This window comes from Nerophis lumbriciformis, linkage group LG03, assembly GCF_033978685.3.
Source record: "Nerophis lumbriciformis linkage group LG03, RoL_Nlum_v2.1, whole genome shotgun sequence".
Lineage (NCBI taxonomy): Eukaryota > Metazoa > Chordata > Actinopteri > Syngnathiformes > Syngnathidae > Nerophis > Nerophis lumbriciformis.
The window spans coordinates 9,251,242-9,272,577 of NC_084550.2; the positions used below are offsets into that span (position 1 = coordinate 9,251,242).

Sequence of the window (21,336 nt, forward strand, 5' to 3'; positions counted from 1 at the left end):
TTAACAGCAACATCATGCCAGGTTAGCAAACAAAATGCTCAAACGGAACGGATAGTTTGCACTGCAAAAAGTCAGTGTTCAAAAACAAGAAAAAAAAATACAAAAATGAGGGGTATTTTATTTGAACTAAGCAAAATTATCCGCCAATAGAACAAGACAATTTGGCTTGTCAAGACTTTCCAAAACAAGTAAAATTAGCTAACCTCAATGAACCTAAAAATACCTTAAAATAAGTATATTCCCACTAATAACAACTGTACTACTATATGAGTACGTATTTTCTATTGTTTCATTGAAAATAAAACAGTAAAGTCCATTTGGCTGTCATCTGTTTTACAACCCCCGTTTCTATGAGTTGAGAAATTGTGTTAGATGTAAATATAAACGGAATACAATGATTTGCAAATCCTTTTCAACCCATATTCAGTTGAATGCACTACAAAGACAAGATATTTGATGTTCAAACTCATAAACTTTTTTTTTTTTGCAAATAATAATTAACTTAGAATTTCATGGCTGCAACACGTGCCAAAGTAGTTGGGAAAGGGCATGTTCACCACTGTGTTACATGGCCTTTCCTTTTAACAACACTCAGTAAACGTTTGAGAACTGAGGAGACACATTTTTTAAGCTTCTCAGGTGGAATTCTTTCCCATTCTTGCTTGATGTACAGCTTAAGTTGTTCAACAGTCCGGGGGTCTCCGTTGTGGTATTTTAGGCTTCATAATGCGCCACACATTTTCAATGGGAGACAGGTCTGGACTACAGGCAGGCCAGTCTAGTACCCGCACTCTTTTACTATGAAGCCACGTTGATGTAACACGTGGCTTGGCATTGTCTTGCTGAAATAAGCAGGGGCGTCCATGGTAACGTTGCTTGGATGGCAACATATGTTGCTCCAAAACCTGTATGTACCTTTCAGCATTAATGGCGCCTTCACAGATGTGTAAGTTACCCATGTCTTGGGCACTAATACACCCACATACCATCACAGATGCTGGTTTTTCAACTTTGCACCTATAACAGTCCGGATGGTTCTTTTCCTCTTTGGTCCGGAGGACACGACGTCCACAGTTTCCAAAAGCAATTTGAAATGTGGACTCGTCAGACCACAGAACACTTTTCCACGTTGTATCAGTCCATCTTAGATGAGCTCAGGCCCAGCGAAGCAGACGGCGTTTCTGGGTGTTGTTGATAAACGGTTTTCGCCTTGCATAGGAGAGTTTTAACTTGCACTTACAGATGTAGCGACCAACTGTAGTTACTGACAGTGGGTTTCTGAAGTGTTCCTGAGTCCATGTGGTGATATCCTTTACACACTGATGTCGCTTGTTGATGCAGTACAGCCTGAGGGATCGAAGGTCACGGGCTTAGCTGCTTACGTGCAGTGATTTCTCCAGATTCTCTGAACCCTTTGATGATATTACGGACCGTAGATGGTGAAATCCCTAAATTCCTTGCAATAGCTGGTTGAGAAAGGTTTTTCTTAAACTGTTCAACAATTTGCTCACGCATTTGTTGACAAAGTGGTGACCCTCGCCCCATCCTTGTTTGTGAATGACTGAGCATTTCATGGAATCTACTTTTATACCCAATCATGGCACCCACCTGTTCCCAATTTGCCTGTTCACCTGTGGGATGTTCCAAATAAGTGTTTGATGAGCATTCCTCAACTTTATCAGTATTTATTGCCACCTTTCCCAACTTCTTTGTAATGTGTTGCTGGCATCAAATTCTAAAGTTAATGATTATTTGCAAAAAAAAAAAAGTTTATCAGTTTGAACATCAAATATGTTGTCTTTGTAGCATATTCAACTGAATATGGGTTGAAAAGGATTTGCAAATCATTGTATTCCTTTTATCTGTACATCTAACACAATTTCCCAACTCATATGGAAACGGGGTTTGTAATTATGAGACACAATTGTGTCTAAGTCATGATTTTTTTTACATGCTTGAAGTAAGAAATGATTACTTTAAAAAAGTAGTTTTATACTTGTGAGTGTTGATGACACAGCTTTGCAACAGTTGATATTCTAGTTTCAAGCATGTTTTACTCAATATAGGTCATCAAATCTCAGCAACAAACTGTAATATCTTACTGAGATCATTTAGGACCAAAAACCCTTAAAACAAGTAAAACACTGCAACATAAAATCTTATGTAGTCCCGGGATGCCCAAAATGTCCATAACAAACGCAGCCGAGTCCCACAGGGAGGGGAGGGAATACAAGTTGGAAAAGTCGGCAAAAGTCCCAAAAATTTTCAAAATACCTACCCAGGTTCGAGTCCCACAACTCCCGCCGCCGGCTGGGATGCCCAAAGTGTCCAAAACACGCCCAGCAAAGTCCCACGGGAAGGCGGGGAGAAAAGTGAGAAAAGTCGGTAAAATGTTCAAAAAGCACACACGGGTTCGAGTGCCACTAGTCTTAAGACTTGTGGCACTCAAACGGTGGTTTGAACAGGATGAAAAATGTGGGAATTGTGCAACTTGGAAAAATGTCCCATTCATTTCAATGGAAATTTCATGACAATTTGGGAATTCCGGTAAAAGAGGGATTTTTTTATTTTTATTTGAATCTTCTGAATGAGTTGGTGTTGGAATTTTTCAAATCGGTCGAGAAATGTTGAAGTAGTAACATTTTTCAATTAAGAATTGACATTACGGAATTCCTGGAATTTCGGGAAAATCTGGAATTTTTCCAGTTCAAAAAACAACTTAGTTTTTTGTCCTGATTAAGAGGAATGTTTTGACAGTAGAACGATTGTAGTGGGTTGAAAAATGTGTGAGGAGTAGTCGAAACACAAAAGGGTGAAAATAGGGTTTGGAAAACCTGGAATTCTGGGAATTCCTGGAATTTTTTTGAACTTGGAAAAAATTATATGAATGTCCAGGATGATTGGAATATGTTGAAGGTGGAATAGTTTGAATCGGTTGAAAAACGGCTCAGTGGCCTTGTGGTTAGAGTGTCCGCCCTGAGATCGGTAGGTCGTGAGTTCAAACCCCGGCCGAGTCATACCAAAGACTATAAAAATGGGAGCCATTACCTCCCTGCTTGGCACTCAGCATCAAGGTTTAGAATTGGGGGTTAAATCACCAAAATGATTCCTGGGCGTGGCCACCGCTGCTGCTCACTGCTCCCCTCACCTCCCAGGGGGTGAACAAGGGGATGGGTCAAATACAGAGGACAAATTTCACCGCACTTACTGTGTTTGTGTGTGACAATCATTGGTACTTTAACTTTATTTTAAGAATTTTTTTGAACTTGGAAAAATGATATGAATTTCCAGGATGATTGGAATATGTTGAAGGTGGAATGGTGTGAATCGGTTGAAAAATATGGAAATGGTGGAAGTTTGAGAAATGCCCAATTCAGTTTGAATGCGGAAAATGTCCTGGAAATCTGGGAATTTTGGGAATTTGTCAAGGGAAAGCCCGCGATTCCCGAATAGGTTGAACAGTTTGAAGTTGGAACGGTTTGAATGGGATGATTAATGTGGAAGGGGTGTATATTGGGTGTGTATATTGTAGTGTCCCGGAAGAGTTAGTGCTGCAAGGGATTCTGGGTATTTGTTCTGTTGTGTTTATGTTGTGTTACGGTGCGGATGTTCTCCCGAAATGTGTTTGTCATTCTTGTTTGGTGTGGGTTCACAGTGTGGCGCATATTTGTAACAGTGTTAAAGTTGTTTATACGGCCACCCTCAGTGTGACCTGTATGGCTGTTGACCAAGTATGCATTGCATTCACTTGTGTGTGTGAAAAGCCGTAAATATTACGTGATTGGACCGGCACGCAAAGGCAGTGCCTTTAAGGTTTATTGGCGCTCTGTACTTCTCCCTACGTCCGTGTACCACTCCGTACAGCGGCGTTTTAAAAAGTCATAAATGTAACTTATTGAAACCGATACCGATATTACATTTTAAAGCATTCTCTACTGCATTGTATTACATATAAGATTAATTTACCACCAAAAAATGTGAAACTCGCATTTAAAAAAATATCGTTGTAGCGGAGTCGCAAAATTTAAAGTGAGATAGCGAGGGACGACCGTAAATGTGAAAACACCCTAAGTCAGGGGTCGGCAACCCGCGGCTCCGGAGCCGCATGCGGCTCTTTGATCACTCTGATGCGGCTCAGCAGTTTACTTGCTGAACCCCCCAATTTCCCGTGAGACTTCCGGATTTCAGTGCCTCTCGCAGAAAACACCCGGGATTAGTATTCACCGGTTTTCACCCTTACAGCTATAATAAGGGCGTGCCATGATGATACAACATTTGGCGCTCTCTACAATCTGTATTAACAGCGTGCCAGCCCAACAATCGTTATACAATATACATCTTCTGCTTGCATACGTACGTGACAGCAAGGCATACTTGGTCAACAGCCACACAGGTTACACTGACGGTGGCCATATAAAACAACTTTAACACTCTTACTAATAATGCGCCACACTTTGAACCAAAACCAAACAAGAATGACAAACACATTTCGGGAGAACATCTGCACCTTAACACAACATAAACACAACAGAACAAACACCCAGAATCCCATGCAGCCCTGACTCTTCCGGAATCCATTATACACCCCTGCTACCACCAAACCCCGCCCCCACTCCAACCCTGCTCCCTCACACATCAACCCCCCCTCTGTGCGTCGGTTGAGGTGGGCGGGGTTTGGTAGCGGGGGTGTATAATGTATCCCGGAGGAGTTAGGGCTGCATGGGATTCTGGGTATTTGTCCTGTTGTGTTTATGTTGCGTTACTGTGCAGATGTTCTCCCGAAATGTGTTTGTCATTCTTGTTTGATGTGGATTCACAGTGTGGCGCATTATTAGTAAGAGGGTTATAGTTTTTTTTATACCGCCACCGTCAGTGTAACCTGTGTGGTTGTTGACCAAGTATGCCTTGCTGTCACCTACGTGAGCAAGCGGAGTGGCTGACCAGGCACGCTGGTTGTAGTGGGTGCTAGATGCTGTACCATCACGGCACGCATGACGCTGACAATCGCCATTCATTTAAAACTCGCGTGCCGCACCAGCTTTCAAATTTCATATAAAGGTGTGGGCAGCGTGTCTGAGACCCCTGGTTTATACATAGCACAAAGCAAAAAGAAAACTTTGTATGCAGTGTTATTTCATTTAAAATTTCAAAAAAAATTTGCGGCTCCCATTGTTTTCTATAATTTGCGAAACTGGTCAAAATGGCTCTTTGACTGGTAAAGGTTGCCGACCCCTGCCCTAATAGAAGTCATGTGTCTTCAACACCATGCATTTTGGATTTGGAGCTCCAACATTACTGCGAAACTGTATTTTGCACCCCACATGCCAGACCCAGCTTGACCTGGTTCAAGCATTTTACGGCCACGGCCCACGGTCCACCAGGATGAAAAGTGCCAGTTAGCCAATGTTAGCTAGCTTGTCTGGCACCGCCCCGCGACATTCCCCGCACCGACGCTACCGACGCTTCATACAAATTAGAGAGTGCAAACCTTTTTTTTTTTTTGCGTGTCGGCCTAATCTACATGAACAACATTCTCTCCCGTCCGTGTTACCGGCCCGCTTCCATCACTCACCAGTGTGTGTTTGTGCTGAGATAATCCCTCAAACTTTTCAGTCCAGTGAAGGTCCTTTTGATGAGGGCTCAGACGAGGAGCTGGTCAAACTATTCTTGGCTCAGTGACTGCCACGCTCTCAAAGTCCATATGACTGAACCAAAACATTTCATTCATTCAATAAACAAGTTCATTTTTTTTAGGATTTGGTTTCTCTGCTGGTGTTGAATTGAATTCTTGAATTCTTTGGAAGACAGAATGTGTTTTGTCTGTCAAGTCTATCAAAGCTTAAATGTGATATTCAGGTGTGTCTAAATCAGTGGTTCTTAACCTGGGTTCCATGGAACCCTAGGGGTTCGGTGAGTCGGGCTCAGGTGTTCGGCGGAGGTCGAGACACACCCGACTCATCATGTAAATACAAACTTCTCCATATCGGCGTATTACGGATACGGCAACAGCTGACTGGTTTGCAGGTGTGTAATTTGTTGTGAGTTTATGCACTGTGTTGGTTTTGTTGTTTGAACAAGGTGATGTTCATGCACGGTTCATTTTATGCACCAGTAAAAAAACCATGGTAACACTTTAGTATGGGGAACATATTCACCATTAATTAGTTGTTTGTTAACATGCAAATTAGTAACATATTGGCTCTTAACTAGTCATTATTATAACCCTAACCCTGACCCTAACCCTAACCAAATAACTCTAAATTTAGTCTTTGTTACTTAGAATATGTTCCCTGAGTGTCCAAATAACTCTAAATTGAGTCTTTGTTACTTAGAATATGTTCTCTTAGTGTCCAAATAACTCTAAATGAAGTCTTTGTTACTTAGAATATATTCCCCTAGTGTCCAAATTACTCTAAATTAAGTCTTTGTTACTTAGAATATGTTCCCTTAGTGTCCAAATAACTCTAAATTTAGTCTTTTTTACTTAGAATATGTTCCCCTAGTGTCCAATTAACTCTAAATTGAGTCTTTGTTACTTAGAATATGTTCCCTGAGTGTCCAAATAACTCTAAATTGAGTCTTTGTTACTTAGAATATGTTCCCCTAGTGTTCAAATAACTCTAAATGAAGTCTTTGTTACTTAGAATATGTTCCCCTAGTGTCCAAATAACTCTAAATTGAGTCTTTGTTACTTAGAATATGTTCCCCTAGTGTCCAAATAACTCTAAATTGAGTCTTTGTTACTTAGAATATGTTCCCCTAGTGTCCAAATAACTCTAAATGAAGTCTTTGTTACTTAGAATATGTTCCCCTAGTGTCCAAATAACTCTAAATTGAGTCTTTGTTACTTAGAATATGTTCCCTGGGTGTCCAAATAACTCTAAATTGAGTCTTTGTTACTTAGAATATGTTCCCCTAGTGTCCAAATAACTCTAAATTTAGTCTTTTTTTACTTAGAATATGTTCCCTGAGTGTCCAAATAACTCTAAATGAAGTCTCTGTTACTTAGAATATGTTCCCCTAGTGTCCAAATAACTCTAAATGAAGTCTTTGTTACTTAGAATATGTTCCCTGAGTGTCCAAATAACTCTAAATTAAGTCTTTATTACTTAGAATATGTTCCCTGAGTGTCCAAATAACTCTAAATGAAGTCTTTGTTACTTAGAATATGTTCCCCTAGAGTCCAAATAACTCTAAATTTAGTCTTTTTTACTTAGAATATGTTCCCTGAGTGTCCAAATAACTCTAAATGAAGTCTTTGTTACTTAGAATATGTTCCCTAAGTGTCCAAATAACTCTAAATTAAGTCTTTGTTACTTAGAATATGTTCCCTAAGTGTCCAAATAACTCTAAATTGAGTCTTTGTTACTTAGAATATGTTCCCTGAGTGTCCAAATAACTCTAAATGAAGTCTTTGTTACTTAGAATATGTTCCCCTAGTGTCCAAATAACTTTAAATTGAGTCTTTGTTACTTAGAATATGTTCCCTAAGTGTCCAAATAACTCTAAATTGAGTCTTTGTTACTTAGAATATGTCCCTGAGTGTCCAAATAACTCTAAATGAAGTCTTTGTTAGTTAGAATATGTTCCCCTAGTGTCCAAATAACTCTAAATTAAGTCTTTATTACTTAGAATATGTTCCCCTAGTGTCCAAATAACTCTAAATTTAGTCTTTTTTACTTAGAATATGTTCCCTGAGTGTCCAAATAACTCTAAATGAAGTCTTTGTTACTTAGAATATGTTCCCTAAGTGTCCAAATAACTCTAAATGAAGTCTTTGTTACTTAGAATATGTTCCCTAAGTGTCCAAATAACTCTAAATAAAGTATTTGTTACTTAGAATATGTTCCCTGAGTGTCCAAATAACTCTAAATTTAGTCTTTGTTACTTAGAATATGTTCCCTGAGTGTCCAAATAACTCTAAATTAAGTCTTTGTTACTTAGAATATGTTCCCCTAGTGTCCAAATAACTCTAAATGAAGTCTTTGTTACTTAGAATATGTTCCCCTCGTGTCCAAATAACTCTAAATTTAGTCTTTGTTACTTAAAATATGTTCCCCTAGTGTCCAAATAACTCTAAATGAAATTTTTGTTACTTAGAATATGTTCCCCTAGTGTCCAAATAACTCTAAATTTAGTCTTTGTTACTTAGAATATGTTCCCTAAGTGTCCAAATAACTCTAAAGTATTTGTTACTTAGAATATGTTCCCTGAGTGTCCAAATAACTCTAAATGAAGTCTTTGTTACTTAGAATATGTTCCCTTAGTGTCCAAATAACTCTAAATTGAGTCTTTGTTACTTAGAATATGTTCTCTGAGTGTCCAAATAACTCTAAATTGAGTCTTTGTTACTTAGAATATGTTCCCCTAGTGTTCAAATAACTCTAAATTTAGTCTTTGTTACTTAGAATATGTTCCCTAAGTGTCCAAATAACTCTAAATGAAGTCTTTTTTACTTAGAATATGTTCCCTGAGTGTCCAAATAACTCTAAATGAAGTCTTTGCTACTTAGAATATGTTCCCCTAGTGTCCAAATAACTCTAAATTGAGTCTTTGTTACTTAGAATATGTCCCCGAGTGTCCAAATAACTCTAAATGAAGTCTTTGTTACTTGGAATATGTTCCCTGAGTGTCCAAATTACTCTAAATTAAGTCTTTATTACTTAGAATATGTTCCCCTAGTGTCCAAATAACTCTAAATTAAGTCTTTGTTACTTAGAATATGTTCCCTGAGTGTCCAAATAACTCTAAATTAAGTCTTTGTTAGTTAGAATGTTTCCCTATTGTCCAAATAACTCTAAATGAAGTCTTTGTTACTTAGAATATGTCCCCGAGTGTCCAAATAACTCTAAATGAAGTCTTTGTTACTTAGAATATGTTCCCTGAGTGTCCAAATAACTCTAAATTAAGTCTTTGTTACTTAGAATATGTTCCCCTAGTGTCCAAATAACTCTAAATTGAGTCTTTGTTACTTAGAATATGTCCCCGAGTGTCCAAATAACTCTAAATGAAGTCTTTGTTACTTAGAATATGTTCCCCTAGTGTCCAAATAACTCTAAATGTAGTCTTTGTTGCTTAGAATATGTTCCCTGAGTGTCCAAATAACTCTAAATGAAGTCTTTGTTACTTAGAATATGTTCCCCTAGTGTCCAAATAACTCTAAATGAAGTCTTTGTTACTTAGAATATGTTCCCCTAGTGTCCAAATAACTCTAAATGTAGTCTTTGTTGCTTAGAATATGTTCCCTGAGTGTCCAAATAACTCTAAATGAAGTCTTTGTTACTTAGAATATGTTCCCCTAGTGTCCAAATAACTCTAAATTTAGTCTTTGTTGCTTAGAATATGTTCCCTGAGTGTCCAAATAACTCTAAATGAAGTCTTTGTTACTTAGAATATGTTCCCTGAGTGTCCAAATAACTCTAAATGAAGTCTTTGTTACTTAGAATACGTTCCCCTAGTGTCCAAATAACTCTAAATTAAGTCTTTGTTACTTAGAATATGTTCCCCTAGTGTCCAAATAACTCTAAATTGAGTCTGTGTTACTTAGAATATGTTCCCTGAGTGTCCAAACAACTCTAAATTTAGTCTTTGTTACTTAGAATATGTTCCCCATACTAAAGTGTTACCAAAAACACATAACTGTCTTGAATTTGAAAAAAAAAAACATTTTATTTTTCACTAAAGAAGGGTTCGGTGAATGCGCATATGAAACTTGTGGGGTTCGGTACCTCCAACAAGGTTAAGAACCACTGCTCTAAATCCTCCTGATCCTCATGGTTTCAGTCCCTGCCCGCCATAACTATAGTGTTGTTTATCCCTTGTTTTTCCTTCTACTCATCTTGCTCGCCGTGACTGACCTCGCTCTCTCTGACTGTGCAGATCACGACAGACCTGAGGCACCGGTGCACCGACAGTCACACTGGCACGTCGGCCTCGGCCCCCATGGCCGCAGCCATTGTGGCCCTGGCTCTGGAAGCAAAGTAAGATCCATTTAACCCCATCCCTTCCCTTCATCCCTTCCCTTCATCCCTTTTGTATGTCGCAACGGGGAGTCAGACACTTAAGTCTCATATTATATGTTGTGTCAGTCACCATTCTGGGAACACACCGCTAATGTTAATGAACAGTGTTTCTCCATGCCTGTATCCAACAGTGTCCATGATAGTGATATGATTGATTGATTGATTGAGTGATTGATTGATTGATTGATTGATTGATTGAGACTTATTAGTAGATTGCACAGTACAGTACATATTCCGTACAATTGACCACTAAATACACCCCAGTAAGTTTTTCAACTTGTTTAAGTCGGGTCCACGTTAATCAATCCATGGTACAAATATATACTATCATCATAATGCAGTCATCACACAAGTTAATCATCAGAGTATATACATTGAATTATTTACATTATTTATAATCCGGGGGGTGGGATGTGGAGGGGGTTGGGGTCGGGGGGTTAGGTTTGGTTGATATCAGCACTGGGGATGTCCCGATCCAGGTTTTTGCACTTCCGATCCGATACCGATATTGTTTTTGCATTTCCGATCCGATACCGATACTGACCGATCCAAGCATGTATTAAAGTTTAAACTTATTTAGCCGACTTAGTTGTCAGAATCATGTTGAAAAGGGTTTTAGTACTCTTGATAACAACTAGCCAGCTGAATTAGGGGAGTTTGAATAATACACAATGGTTGGTAACAAGAAACTGACCTGCTTATTCAAGGATAAACACAAAATAGACAAAATTATACATGACAAACAGAAATGGCATCATTGAACTAGGGCTGGGCGATATGGCCTTTTTTTAATATTGCGATATTTTAAGGCCATATTGCGATACACGATATACAGTATATCTCGATATTTTGCCTTAGCCTTGAATGAACACTTGATGCATATAATCACAGCAGTATGATGATTCTATGTGTTTTGATTGATTGATTGAGACTTTTATTAGTAGGTTGCACAGTGAAGTACATATTCCGTACAATTGACCACTAAATGGTAACACCCGAATAAGTTTTTCAACTTGTTTAAGTCTGGGTCCACTTAAATTGATTCATGATACAGATATATACTATCAGATATATACTATCATCATAATACAGTCATCACACAATTGAATTATTTACATTATTTATAATCCAGGGTGTGGAGGGGGGCGCCGGATGTAAGTGTCAAAAAGACAGCCAAAAGAGTTTTATATGAGAATAAATCTAAAGTTAAAATATAGGGTAGAAATGCACCCATTTGCAGGAAATGTAGTCTTGATTTTCAAAATGTTCTTTCAAGGCTTGCATGTCTACATTAAAACATTCTTCTTCATACTGCATTAATATATGCTACTTTTAAACTTTCATGCAGAGAAGGAAATCACAACAAAAAAAATCACTAATTTTTTCATACGGTGTTGATGTGGAAATTTTTGCCTCGGCATTTTGATGGTGTGGACGTGTGGCATCTGGATCGGCATTTTCCCATGCCTTGCCGATACGCAATTTTTGGCAAATATCGGCAGCAGATCCGATCCAAATATCGGATCGGGACATCCCTAATCAGCACTTCAGTCATCAACAATTATATCATCTGAGAAATGGACATTGAAACAGTGTACCGTATTTTTCGGACTATAAGTCACAGTTTTTTTCATAGTTTGGCCGGGGGTGCGACTTATACTCAGGAGCGACTTATGTGTGAAATTATTAACACATTACCGTAAAATATCAAATAACATTATTTAGCTCATTCACGTAAGAGACTAGACGTATAAGATTTAATGGGATTTAGCGATTAGGAGTGATAGATTGTTTGGTAAACGTATAGCATGTTCTATATGTTATAGTTATTTGAATGACTCTTACCATAATATGTTACGTTAACATACCAGTTGGTTATTTATGCCTCATATAACGTACACTTATTCAGCCTGTTGTTCACTATTCTTTATTTATTTTAAATTGCCTGTCAAATGTCTATTCTTGGTGTTGGCTTTTATCAAATAGATTTCCCCCAAAAATGCGACTTATACTCCAGTGCAACTTATATGTTTTTTTTCCTTCTTTATTATGCATTTTCGGTCGGTGCGACTTATACTCCGAAAAATACGGTAAATCAATTTAATGTGTTTACCCGCCCCATCCCCCTAAAATACCACAATTTTAACATGTAACATGAATTTAAAAATAAACTTTTAAATACAAACTATTGTATGAAACAATACAATAGAATGTAATACAAACTACATTAGTTTTATTCTTTGTCAGACTGACAGCAAGATGAAAGAAATCCTTCTGGCCCACAGTGTCAGGGCTAATTGCTGGACCAGACCTCGCCTTTTCTCCCAATAAAACACATGTTCCATTGATTGATGATAATTCTGTGTTTGATCTATCCATCTATTATCCATTCATCTTCATCAGAATAATCAAAATACAGTGGTACCTCGGGATACGAGTTTAATTAATTTAACTTGAAAAACTGGTATTGTGATACAGCGTATTGAAATGAATTTAAATCAATTTAATGCGTTTGCCCGCCCCATCCCCTCTAAAATACCACAATTTTAACATGTAACATGAATTTCAAAATAAACTTTTAGATAAGAACTATTGTATGAAACAATACAATAGAATGTAGCACAAACAACTACCGTATTTTTCGGACTATAAGTCGCTGTTTTTTTCATAGTTTGGCCGGGGGTGCGACTTATACTCAGGAGCGACTTATGTGTGAAATTATTAACACATTAGCGTAAAATATCAAATAACATTATTTATCTCATTCACGTAAGAGACTAGACGTATAAGATTTCATGGGATTTAGCGATTAGGAGTGACAGATTGTTTGGTAAACGTATAGCATGTTCTATATGTTATAGTTATTTAAATGACTCTTACCATAATATGTTACGTTAACATACCAGTTGGTTATTTATGCCTCATATAACGTACACTTATTCAGCCTGTTGTTCACTATTCTTTATTTATTTTAAATTGCCTTTCAAATGTCTATTCTTGGTGTTGGCTTTTATCAAATAAATTTCCCCCCAAAATGCGACTTATACTCCAGTGCGACTTATATATGTTTTTCCCATTCTTTATTAAGCATTTTGAGCCGGAGCGACTTATAGTCCGAAAAATACGGTAGGTCTGACTTGGTAGGATATGTACAGCGAGCAGTGAACATAGTGAGCTCAGAAAGCATAAGAACAAGTATATACATTTGATTATTTACATTTGATTAATTACAATCCGGGGAGGTGGGATGTGGTGGGGGGAGGGTGTTAGTCTAGGGTTGTAGCTGCCTGGAGGTGTTCCTTTAGTGTGGTTTTGAAGGAGGATAGAGATGCACTTTCTATTACACCTGTTGGGAGTGCATTCCATATCATACTTGCCAACCTTGAGACCTCCGATTTCGGGAGGTGGGGGCGTGGTCGGGACGGGGGCGTGGTTGAGGGGGGGCGTGGTTAAGAGGGGAGGAGTATATTGACAGCTAGAATTCACCAAGTCAAGTATTTCATACATATATATATATATACATACGTACATATACATATATATATATATATATATATATATATATATATATATATATATATATATATATATCTACATCCTGAAAGTATGCAAACAAAACTGTGTTTAGATAATTGATACTTCAAACTTGCATAAATAAATATAACATAACTTGGCAAAATGGAATATAACATAACTTGGCTTCTGAGAGCTTCAAAATGTAATGAATAAAATGCTAAAGTTGTTGATAAACAAGCAATTATTTTAATAATTAAATATGGTCATTTTAAATGAATTATTATGATAATTTAAAATTAATTATTTCAAATATGTTTATTTTTATGTATAATTCTATGGCTGGATGTAATAAGGAGTCAGAAAAAATACAAATAAAAATACAATTAATTTTGATGTTTTTAGCAAAATATAGTAAAAAAATGTTTTTTTTTGTTTTTTTTTAAATTAATAAATATATTTATTTTTAGGTAAGATAAACATAATAATACAATGTATCTCTAGTCTGGATGATTTAGTTCTTGTCACCCTGTTGTCATAAAGAAAAGGCTGTCCTCACTCAGGTCTGCATGGAGCTGGAGGGGGCGTGGCCTCCAGCTCCGGCTGAAAATCGGGAGATTTTCGGGAGAATATTTGTCCCGGGAGGTTTTCGGGAGAGGCGTTGAATTTCGGGAGTCTCCCGGAAAATTCGGGAGGGTTTGCAAGTATGTTCCATATTGATGTGGCATAGAAGGAGAATGAGTTAAGACCTTTGTTAGATCGGAAGTTTAACATGGTTTGATATTGCTTCCTCTGACGATCTCGATCTTTCTCAAGTAAACTGGTGCTGTTCAGTCCAGTTTTAAAAGTTATTCGTTACTACTGAAGTATTTTGTTGCTTGTGTCACTTCGTGTCCTGGTACCCCAGCACCTCCAAAACACTCAAATCTAGACTCCAAACATCCCAATAATAATAATAATGGATTCGATTTTATATTGCGCTTTTCTATTGTTAGATACTCAAAGCGCTCACAGAGAAGTGGGAACCCATCATTCATTCACACCTGGTGGTGGTAAGCTACATTTGTAGCCACATCTGCCCTGGGGTAGACTGACGGAAGCGAGGCTGCCAGTTTGCGCCTACGGCCCCTCCGACCACCATCATTCATTCACCAGTGTGAGCGGCACTGGGGGCAAGGGTGAAGTGTCCTGCCCAAGGACACAACGGCAGCGATTTGGATGTCCAGAGGCGGGGAGCGAACCTGCAACCCTCAGGTTTCTGGCACGGCCGCTCTACCCACTACGCCATACCGCCTCCAGAACAAGCTAGTCAGGTTACTTCTCGACCTCCACCCCAGATCACACCTCACTCCTACCCACTTCTACAAAGTGGGCTGGCTCAGGGTGGAGGACAGAGTAAAACAACTTGCACTGAGCCTGGTCTATAAAATCCGCTACACCTCCCTGATACCGAAGTACATGTCAAACTACTTCCATAACGTAAATGCCCGCCATAACCACAACACCAGGGGGATCTCCACAAACCACGTTAAACCCAGATTCCGATCTAACAAAGGTCTTAACTCATTCTCCTTCTACGCCACATCAATATGGAATGCACTCCCAACAGGTGTAAAAGAAAGTGCATCTCTATCCTCCTTCAAAACCGCACTAAAAGAACACCTCCAGGCAACGACAACCCTAGACTAACACCCTCCCCCCACCACATCCCACCTCCCCGGATTGTAAATAATCAAATGTAAATAATCAAATGTATATACTAGGGTTGCACATCTCTCTCTGATAAACGATTCGATATGCATCTAGATACACAGGTTACGATTCGATTCAAAAACGATATCCTTTTATTACAGACCGATTGGATTGGATTCGATTCCGAACGATACGATTCGATTTGACGGTTAATATTCAAGACTCCAAATCCCCAAGCATTATGGCTTTATGGCACTGGCAAAAAAAACAGAACAACAAAATCACATGTCAATGTATTTATTTTTAGACATGGACCAAAAAAAGTCTGGCTGAATTGTAGGATGGGAACTCCAGAGGTAAAAGTAGCACAGAATAGTAACAACAAAGTGCAATATTTCAGCCTGAGCATAGTTTTGAACACTAGAGGTAGGTAACAAAGATTCAATATTTCAACCTGCTGCCAGTGTACGCCAACGATGCTCGACACAATTTACAAATGGCATGGCTTCTGTCGAGCTTCCCTTCCTTCTTATAAAATCAATCAATCAATCAATGTTTATTTATACAGCCCTAAATCACAAGTGTCTCAAAGGGCTGCACAAGCCACAACGACATCCTCGGTACAAAGCCCACATAAGGGCAAGGAAAAACTCACCCCAGTGGGACGTCGATGTGAATGACTATGAGAAACCTTGGAGAGGACCGCATATGTGGGTAACCCCCCCCCTCTAGGGGAGACCGAAAGCAATGGATGTCGAGTGGGTCTGACATAATATTGTGAGAGTCCAGTCCATAGTGGATCCAACATAATAGTAAGAGTCCAGTCCATAGTGGGGCCAGCAGGACACCATCCCGAGTGGAGACGGGTCAGCAGCGCAGAGATGTTCCCAGCCGATGCACAGGCGAGCGGTCCACCCCGGGTCCCGACTCTGGACAGCCAGCACTTCATCCATGGCCACCGGACCTGTGCCCCCCCCCTTCCACAAGGAAAAGGGGAGCAGAAGACAAAAGAAAAGAAACGGCAGATCAACTGGTCCAACAGGGGGGCTATTTAAAGGCTAGAGTATACAAATGAGTTTTAAGATGGGACTTAAATGTTTCTACTGAGGTAGCATCTCTAATTGTTACCGGGAGGGCATTCCATAGTACTGGAGCCCGAATAGAAAACGCTCTATAGCCCGCAGACTTTTTTTGGGCTCTGGGAATCACTAATAAGCCGGAGTTCTTTGAACGCAGATTTCTTGCCGGGACATATGGTACAATACAATCGACAAGATAGGACGGAGCTAGACCGTGTAGTATTTTATACGTAAGTAGTAAAACCTTAAAGTCACATCTTAAGTGCACAGGAAGCCAGTGCAGGTGAGCCAGTATAGGCGTAATATGATCAAACTTTCTTGTTCTTGTCAAAAGTCTAGCAGCCGCATTTTGTACCAATTGTAGTCTTTTAATGCTAGACATAGGGAGACCCGAAAATAATAGGTTACAGTAGTCGAGACGAGACGTAACGAACGCATGAATAATGATCTCAGCGTCGCTAGTGGATAAAATAGAACAAATTTTAGCGATATTACGGAGATGAAAGAAGGCCGTTTTAGTAACACTCTTAATGTGTGACTCAAAGGAGAGAGTTGGGTCGAAAATAATACCCAGGTTCTTTACTGATTCGCCTTGTGTAATTGTTTGGTTGTCAAATGTTAAGGTGGTATTATTAAATAAATGTCGGTGTTTAGCAGGACCGATAATCAGCATTTCCGTTTTCTTGGCGTTGAACAGAATTGAATAAAACCCAAAAACTTTCCACACTTTGGATTTCTGTCTCCCCGATGCGTTGCAAATCTTTCTCGGTCCATTATCACCTTCGGTCAGACTGACGCTTTCGTTCTCCTCCTTCATTTTCCGCGTTGTCCCTTGTTTATCACTCGTGCTAATACTAGCTAGGCGGCTACCGCGTTTGGCGAGTAGCTTCAGCTCTCGCGTTGTTTTAGAGACGCTGGCGCATATTGTAATCTAGCCAACCCATGCAAAGTCTCGCGATAACCGATCCATGACTCTATAACCGATTCAGCTAGGAATTCATGAATTATTCGCATTGATTGAGGAGTCTGCTACCGATGCAGCCCAATCGCTCACTTGTTGAATCGAATACTCGGTCGCATCGGTTTATCGTTCACAACCCGAGTATATACTTGTTCTTATGCTATCTGAACTCACTATGTTCACTGCTCGCTGTACATATCCTACCAAGTCAGACCTACACTGATTCAATGTTCATTTCTCTGATGATATAATTGTGATTAACTTGTGTGATGACTGTATTATGATGATAGTATATATTTGTACCATGAATTGATTAACGTGGACCCCGACTTGAACAAGTTGAAAAACTTATTTGGGTGTTACCATTTAGTGGTCAATTGTACGGAATATGAACTGTACTGTGCAATCTACTAATAAAAGTTTCAATCAATCAATCTATAAAAAGGATTTACTGTTATCGAACTTTAAATTGAAAGCATTATAAATTGATGCCAGAGTCGGATATGGTTTTGTATCGATACTTAGTGAACCGAGTACAGGGTCAGACGACGAATCACATGATTAGCTGCTGAGTCAGCCCAGGTCGCATCGTTTAACCCGGATAATCCGCTTCAAATCCCGGCGGTAGAAAATATTCTGGATTTTCCTGGCAGGGCTGCGCACATAAGCCTGTTTCCTCAACAAGATTATTACACACTCTGCATCTTGCTCGCCTGCCTTTTCTTCTTCTTTCCTTCAAAAATCCATATGGGATGAACTTGCATGCACATGCAGGCAGCGTGAGGGAAGCATCAAAGTAGGAAACAGTTTAGACAAATTCTGATGGTATCAGCTCGTATCTGATCAACCAGCTAACGTCAGCCAGACTTCTCTGAACCGACTGTTGTGTGGCTTTCTCCCCTGTCGTAACGTGCTTATAAAGTGCTCCTAAGGTCTTTGTGTGCTACCTCGTAAGCAGGAAGGCCTTGAGGCAATGTTGCTTGTTGGACTTGGAGATGATCTGATTGCAATGCCAGCATCAAAGCTCATTGCTCATCTCGGTCGGTTTCTATTCCAGGATGTGCTTCATTTTTGTGTCAACAAATGAGTGGTACAGTGTTGAGCCACATAAATATTATCATGACTATCTGCGGTCGAACAAGAAGCTAATAGGACTCGACTTGGCTTTGAGAAGTTTAAAGATAATCTGGAACCTTTATCACCGTTTATAAGATTTAGGTGACTGTAGCCTTTGTGTAAAGCATAGTTCCGACAGACTATTAACAGTTCTTAACTTCTTTTTAAGCTTATGTGACAATTAAGCATGCTAAAAAAATTAGATGTTCGAGGCAAAAAAATCTTTACTTTATGCCCTTAAAGTGAAACTGCACATTTTTTCAAGTTTTACCTGTTGTTCACAGTCATTATGAGAGACAAGAACACCTCTTTTTTTTTTTTTTTTTAGGATTTTAAAGATGACATAAAACGCTTGAAAGATAGGTGCGGGTAATGGGAGTCACTATTGTAGTCTTCAAAGCCTTCCAAAACAACTTCAAAACCCTTCAGCGTTTTATATATACACTGCAAGTCTACAAACCCTGTTTCCATATGAGTTGGGACATTGTGTTAGATGTAAATATAAACGGAATACAATGATTTGCAAATAATTTTCAACCCATATTCAGTTGAATATGCTACAAAGACAACATATTTGATGTTCAAACTGATAAACCTTTTCTTTTTTTTTTGCAAATAATCATTAACTTTAGAATTTGATGCCAGCAACACGTGGCAAAGAAGTTGGGAAAGGTGGCAATAAATACTGATAAAGTTGAGGAATGCTCATCAAACCCTTATTTGGAACATCCCACAGGTGAACAGGCTAATTGGGAACAGGTGGGTGCCATGATTGGGTATAAAAGTAGATTCCATGAAATGCTCAGTCATTCACAAACAAGGATGGGGCGAGGGTCACCACTTTGTCAACAAATGCGTGAGCAAATTGTTGAACAGTTTAAGAAAAACCAGCTATTGCAAGGAATTTAGGGATTTCACCATCCACGGTCCGTAATATCATCAAAGGGTTCAGAGAATCTGGAGAAATCACTGCACGTAAGCAGCTAAGCCCGTGACCTTCCATCCCTCAGGCTGTACTGCATCAACAAGCGACATCAGTGTGTAAAGGATATCACCACATGGGCTCAGGAACACTTCAGAAACCCACTGTTAGTAACTACAGTTGGTCGCTACATCTGTAAGTGCAAGTTAAAACTCTCCTATGCAAGGCGAAAACCGTTTATCAACAACACCCAGAAACGCCGTCGGCTTCGCTGGGCCTGAGCTCATCTAAGATGGACTGATACGAAGTGGAAAAGTTTTCTGTGGTCTGACTAGTCCACATTTCAAATTGTTTTTGGAAACTGTGGACGTCGTGTCCTCCGGACCAAAGAAGAAAAGAACCATCCGGATTGTTATAGGCGCAAAGTTGAAAAGCCAGCATCTGTGATGGTATGGGAGTGTATTAGTGCCCAAGACATGGGTAACTTACACATCTGTGAAGGCGCCATTAATGCTGAAAGGTACATACAGGTTTTGGAGCAACATATGTTGCCATCCAAGCAACGTTACCATGGACGCCCCTGCTTATTTCAGCAAGACAATGCCAAGCCACGTGTTACATCAACTTGGCTTCATAGTAAAAGAGTGCGGCTACTAGACTGGCCTGCCTGTAGTCCGGACCTGTCTCCCATTGAAAATGTGTGGCGCATTATGAAGCCCAAAATACCACAACGGAGACCTTCGGACTGTTGAACAACTTAAGCTGTACATCAAGCAAGAATGGGAAAGAATTCCACCTGATAAGCTTAAAAAATTGTGTTGTTAAAAGGAAAGGCCATGTAACACAGTGGTGAACATGCCCTTTCCCAACTACTTTGTCACGTGTTGCCGCCATAAAATTCTAAGTTAATTATTATTTGCAAAAAAAAAAAAAAAAGTTTATGAGTTCGAACATCAAATATGTTGTCTTTGTAGTGCATTCAATTGAATATGGGTTGAAAAGGATTTGCAAATCATTGTATTCCGTTTATATTTACATCTAACACAATTTCCCAACTCATATGGAAACGGGGTTTGTATATATAATGTAGTAGCAGACACGTTCATAACAATATGTAATATGTACAACATTTTTTTAAACATATTTGATCATTTTAAGCATTGCTGAGGGATGGCTGAAGCCTATCCCAGCTACATTTGGGCAGAAGGCGGGGTACACCCTGGACAAGTCACCACCTCATCGCAGGGCCAACACAGACAGACAACATTCACACTCACATTCACACACTAGGGACCATTTAGTGTTGCCAATCAACCACTCCCCAGGTGCATGTCTTACAAATTTATAAAGCGACTCCCGGTTGAAAGGCTGTTAAAACGTGAGATGCATGACAAGCATCTGCAACACCTCAATCACATCCAACTTGTTTTTTTTACGCCACTTAAGTATGTTTTTAAGAAAAGAGGATAGATCTTACCTGCTGCCATAGTTAATACAGGTGTTATGATGGCAACAGTTTATGTTTCCAATATTTTAAAAGGAGAGAAACATTTTGTTTTGAAATGTACTTTTGATTTTAAAGTCAGTTTAGTCTTGCATCACCTGACAGTTGGCGCCTCATATTTCTACGTACATTTTCCCCCCTTCTGCCTTGTTCGTTTTTCTCCATCATTATTACTCCTTCCTCGAGGAACCCACATTAAACCCTCAGCTCTGCTGTTGCTCCTACTGGCAGTGCTTCCGTCTGCCAGTTGGTGCGTCGCTCCATTAATTAGTATCGGGTTGTTTATGAGAAGATGGCTGTTGTGACCTAGATAACGATGCCATTCCACTTTTAATTAATGACCATAAAACATTTATGGGGTCACCATTACTCAGTGCCAGCCTTCGCCCCCATTAATGATTTTTGGTGCTCAAATCCAACACTTTTCACAGCTCATAGTTAAAAAATATTTTTTTAAGGATCATCCAAAAAGATAGATAGTTGTGACTAATTATTGGAGAATTACACAGTTAAGCATTTTTAGAACA

The 21,336-nt window shown here is 39.2% G+C and overlaps 1 protein-coding gene across 4 annotated transcripts in view; it reads left to right on the plus strand.

The window, feature by feature from the left end:
• Positions 1 to 21,336, plus strand: part of pcsk5b (proprotein convertase subtilisin/kexin type 5b) — a 353,408-nt gene that overhangs the window by 137,607 nt on the left and 194,465 nt on the right. For all 4 annotated transcript variants that reach the window (XM_061933203.1, XM_061933210.1, XM_061933218.1 and 1 more), the window contains exon 9: positions 9,880 to 9,980. In XM_061933203.1, the coding sequence (XP_061789187.1) occupies positions 9,880 to 9,980 (101 nt within the window). The remainder of the gene's footprint in view (positions 1 to 9,879; positions 9,981 to 21,336) is intronic.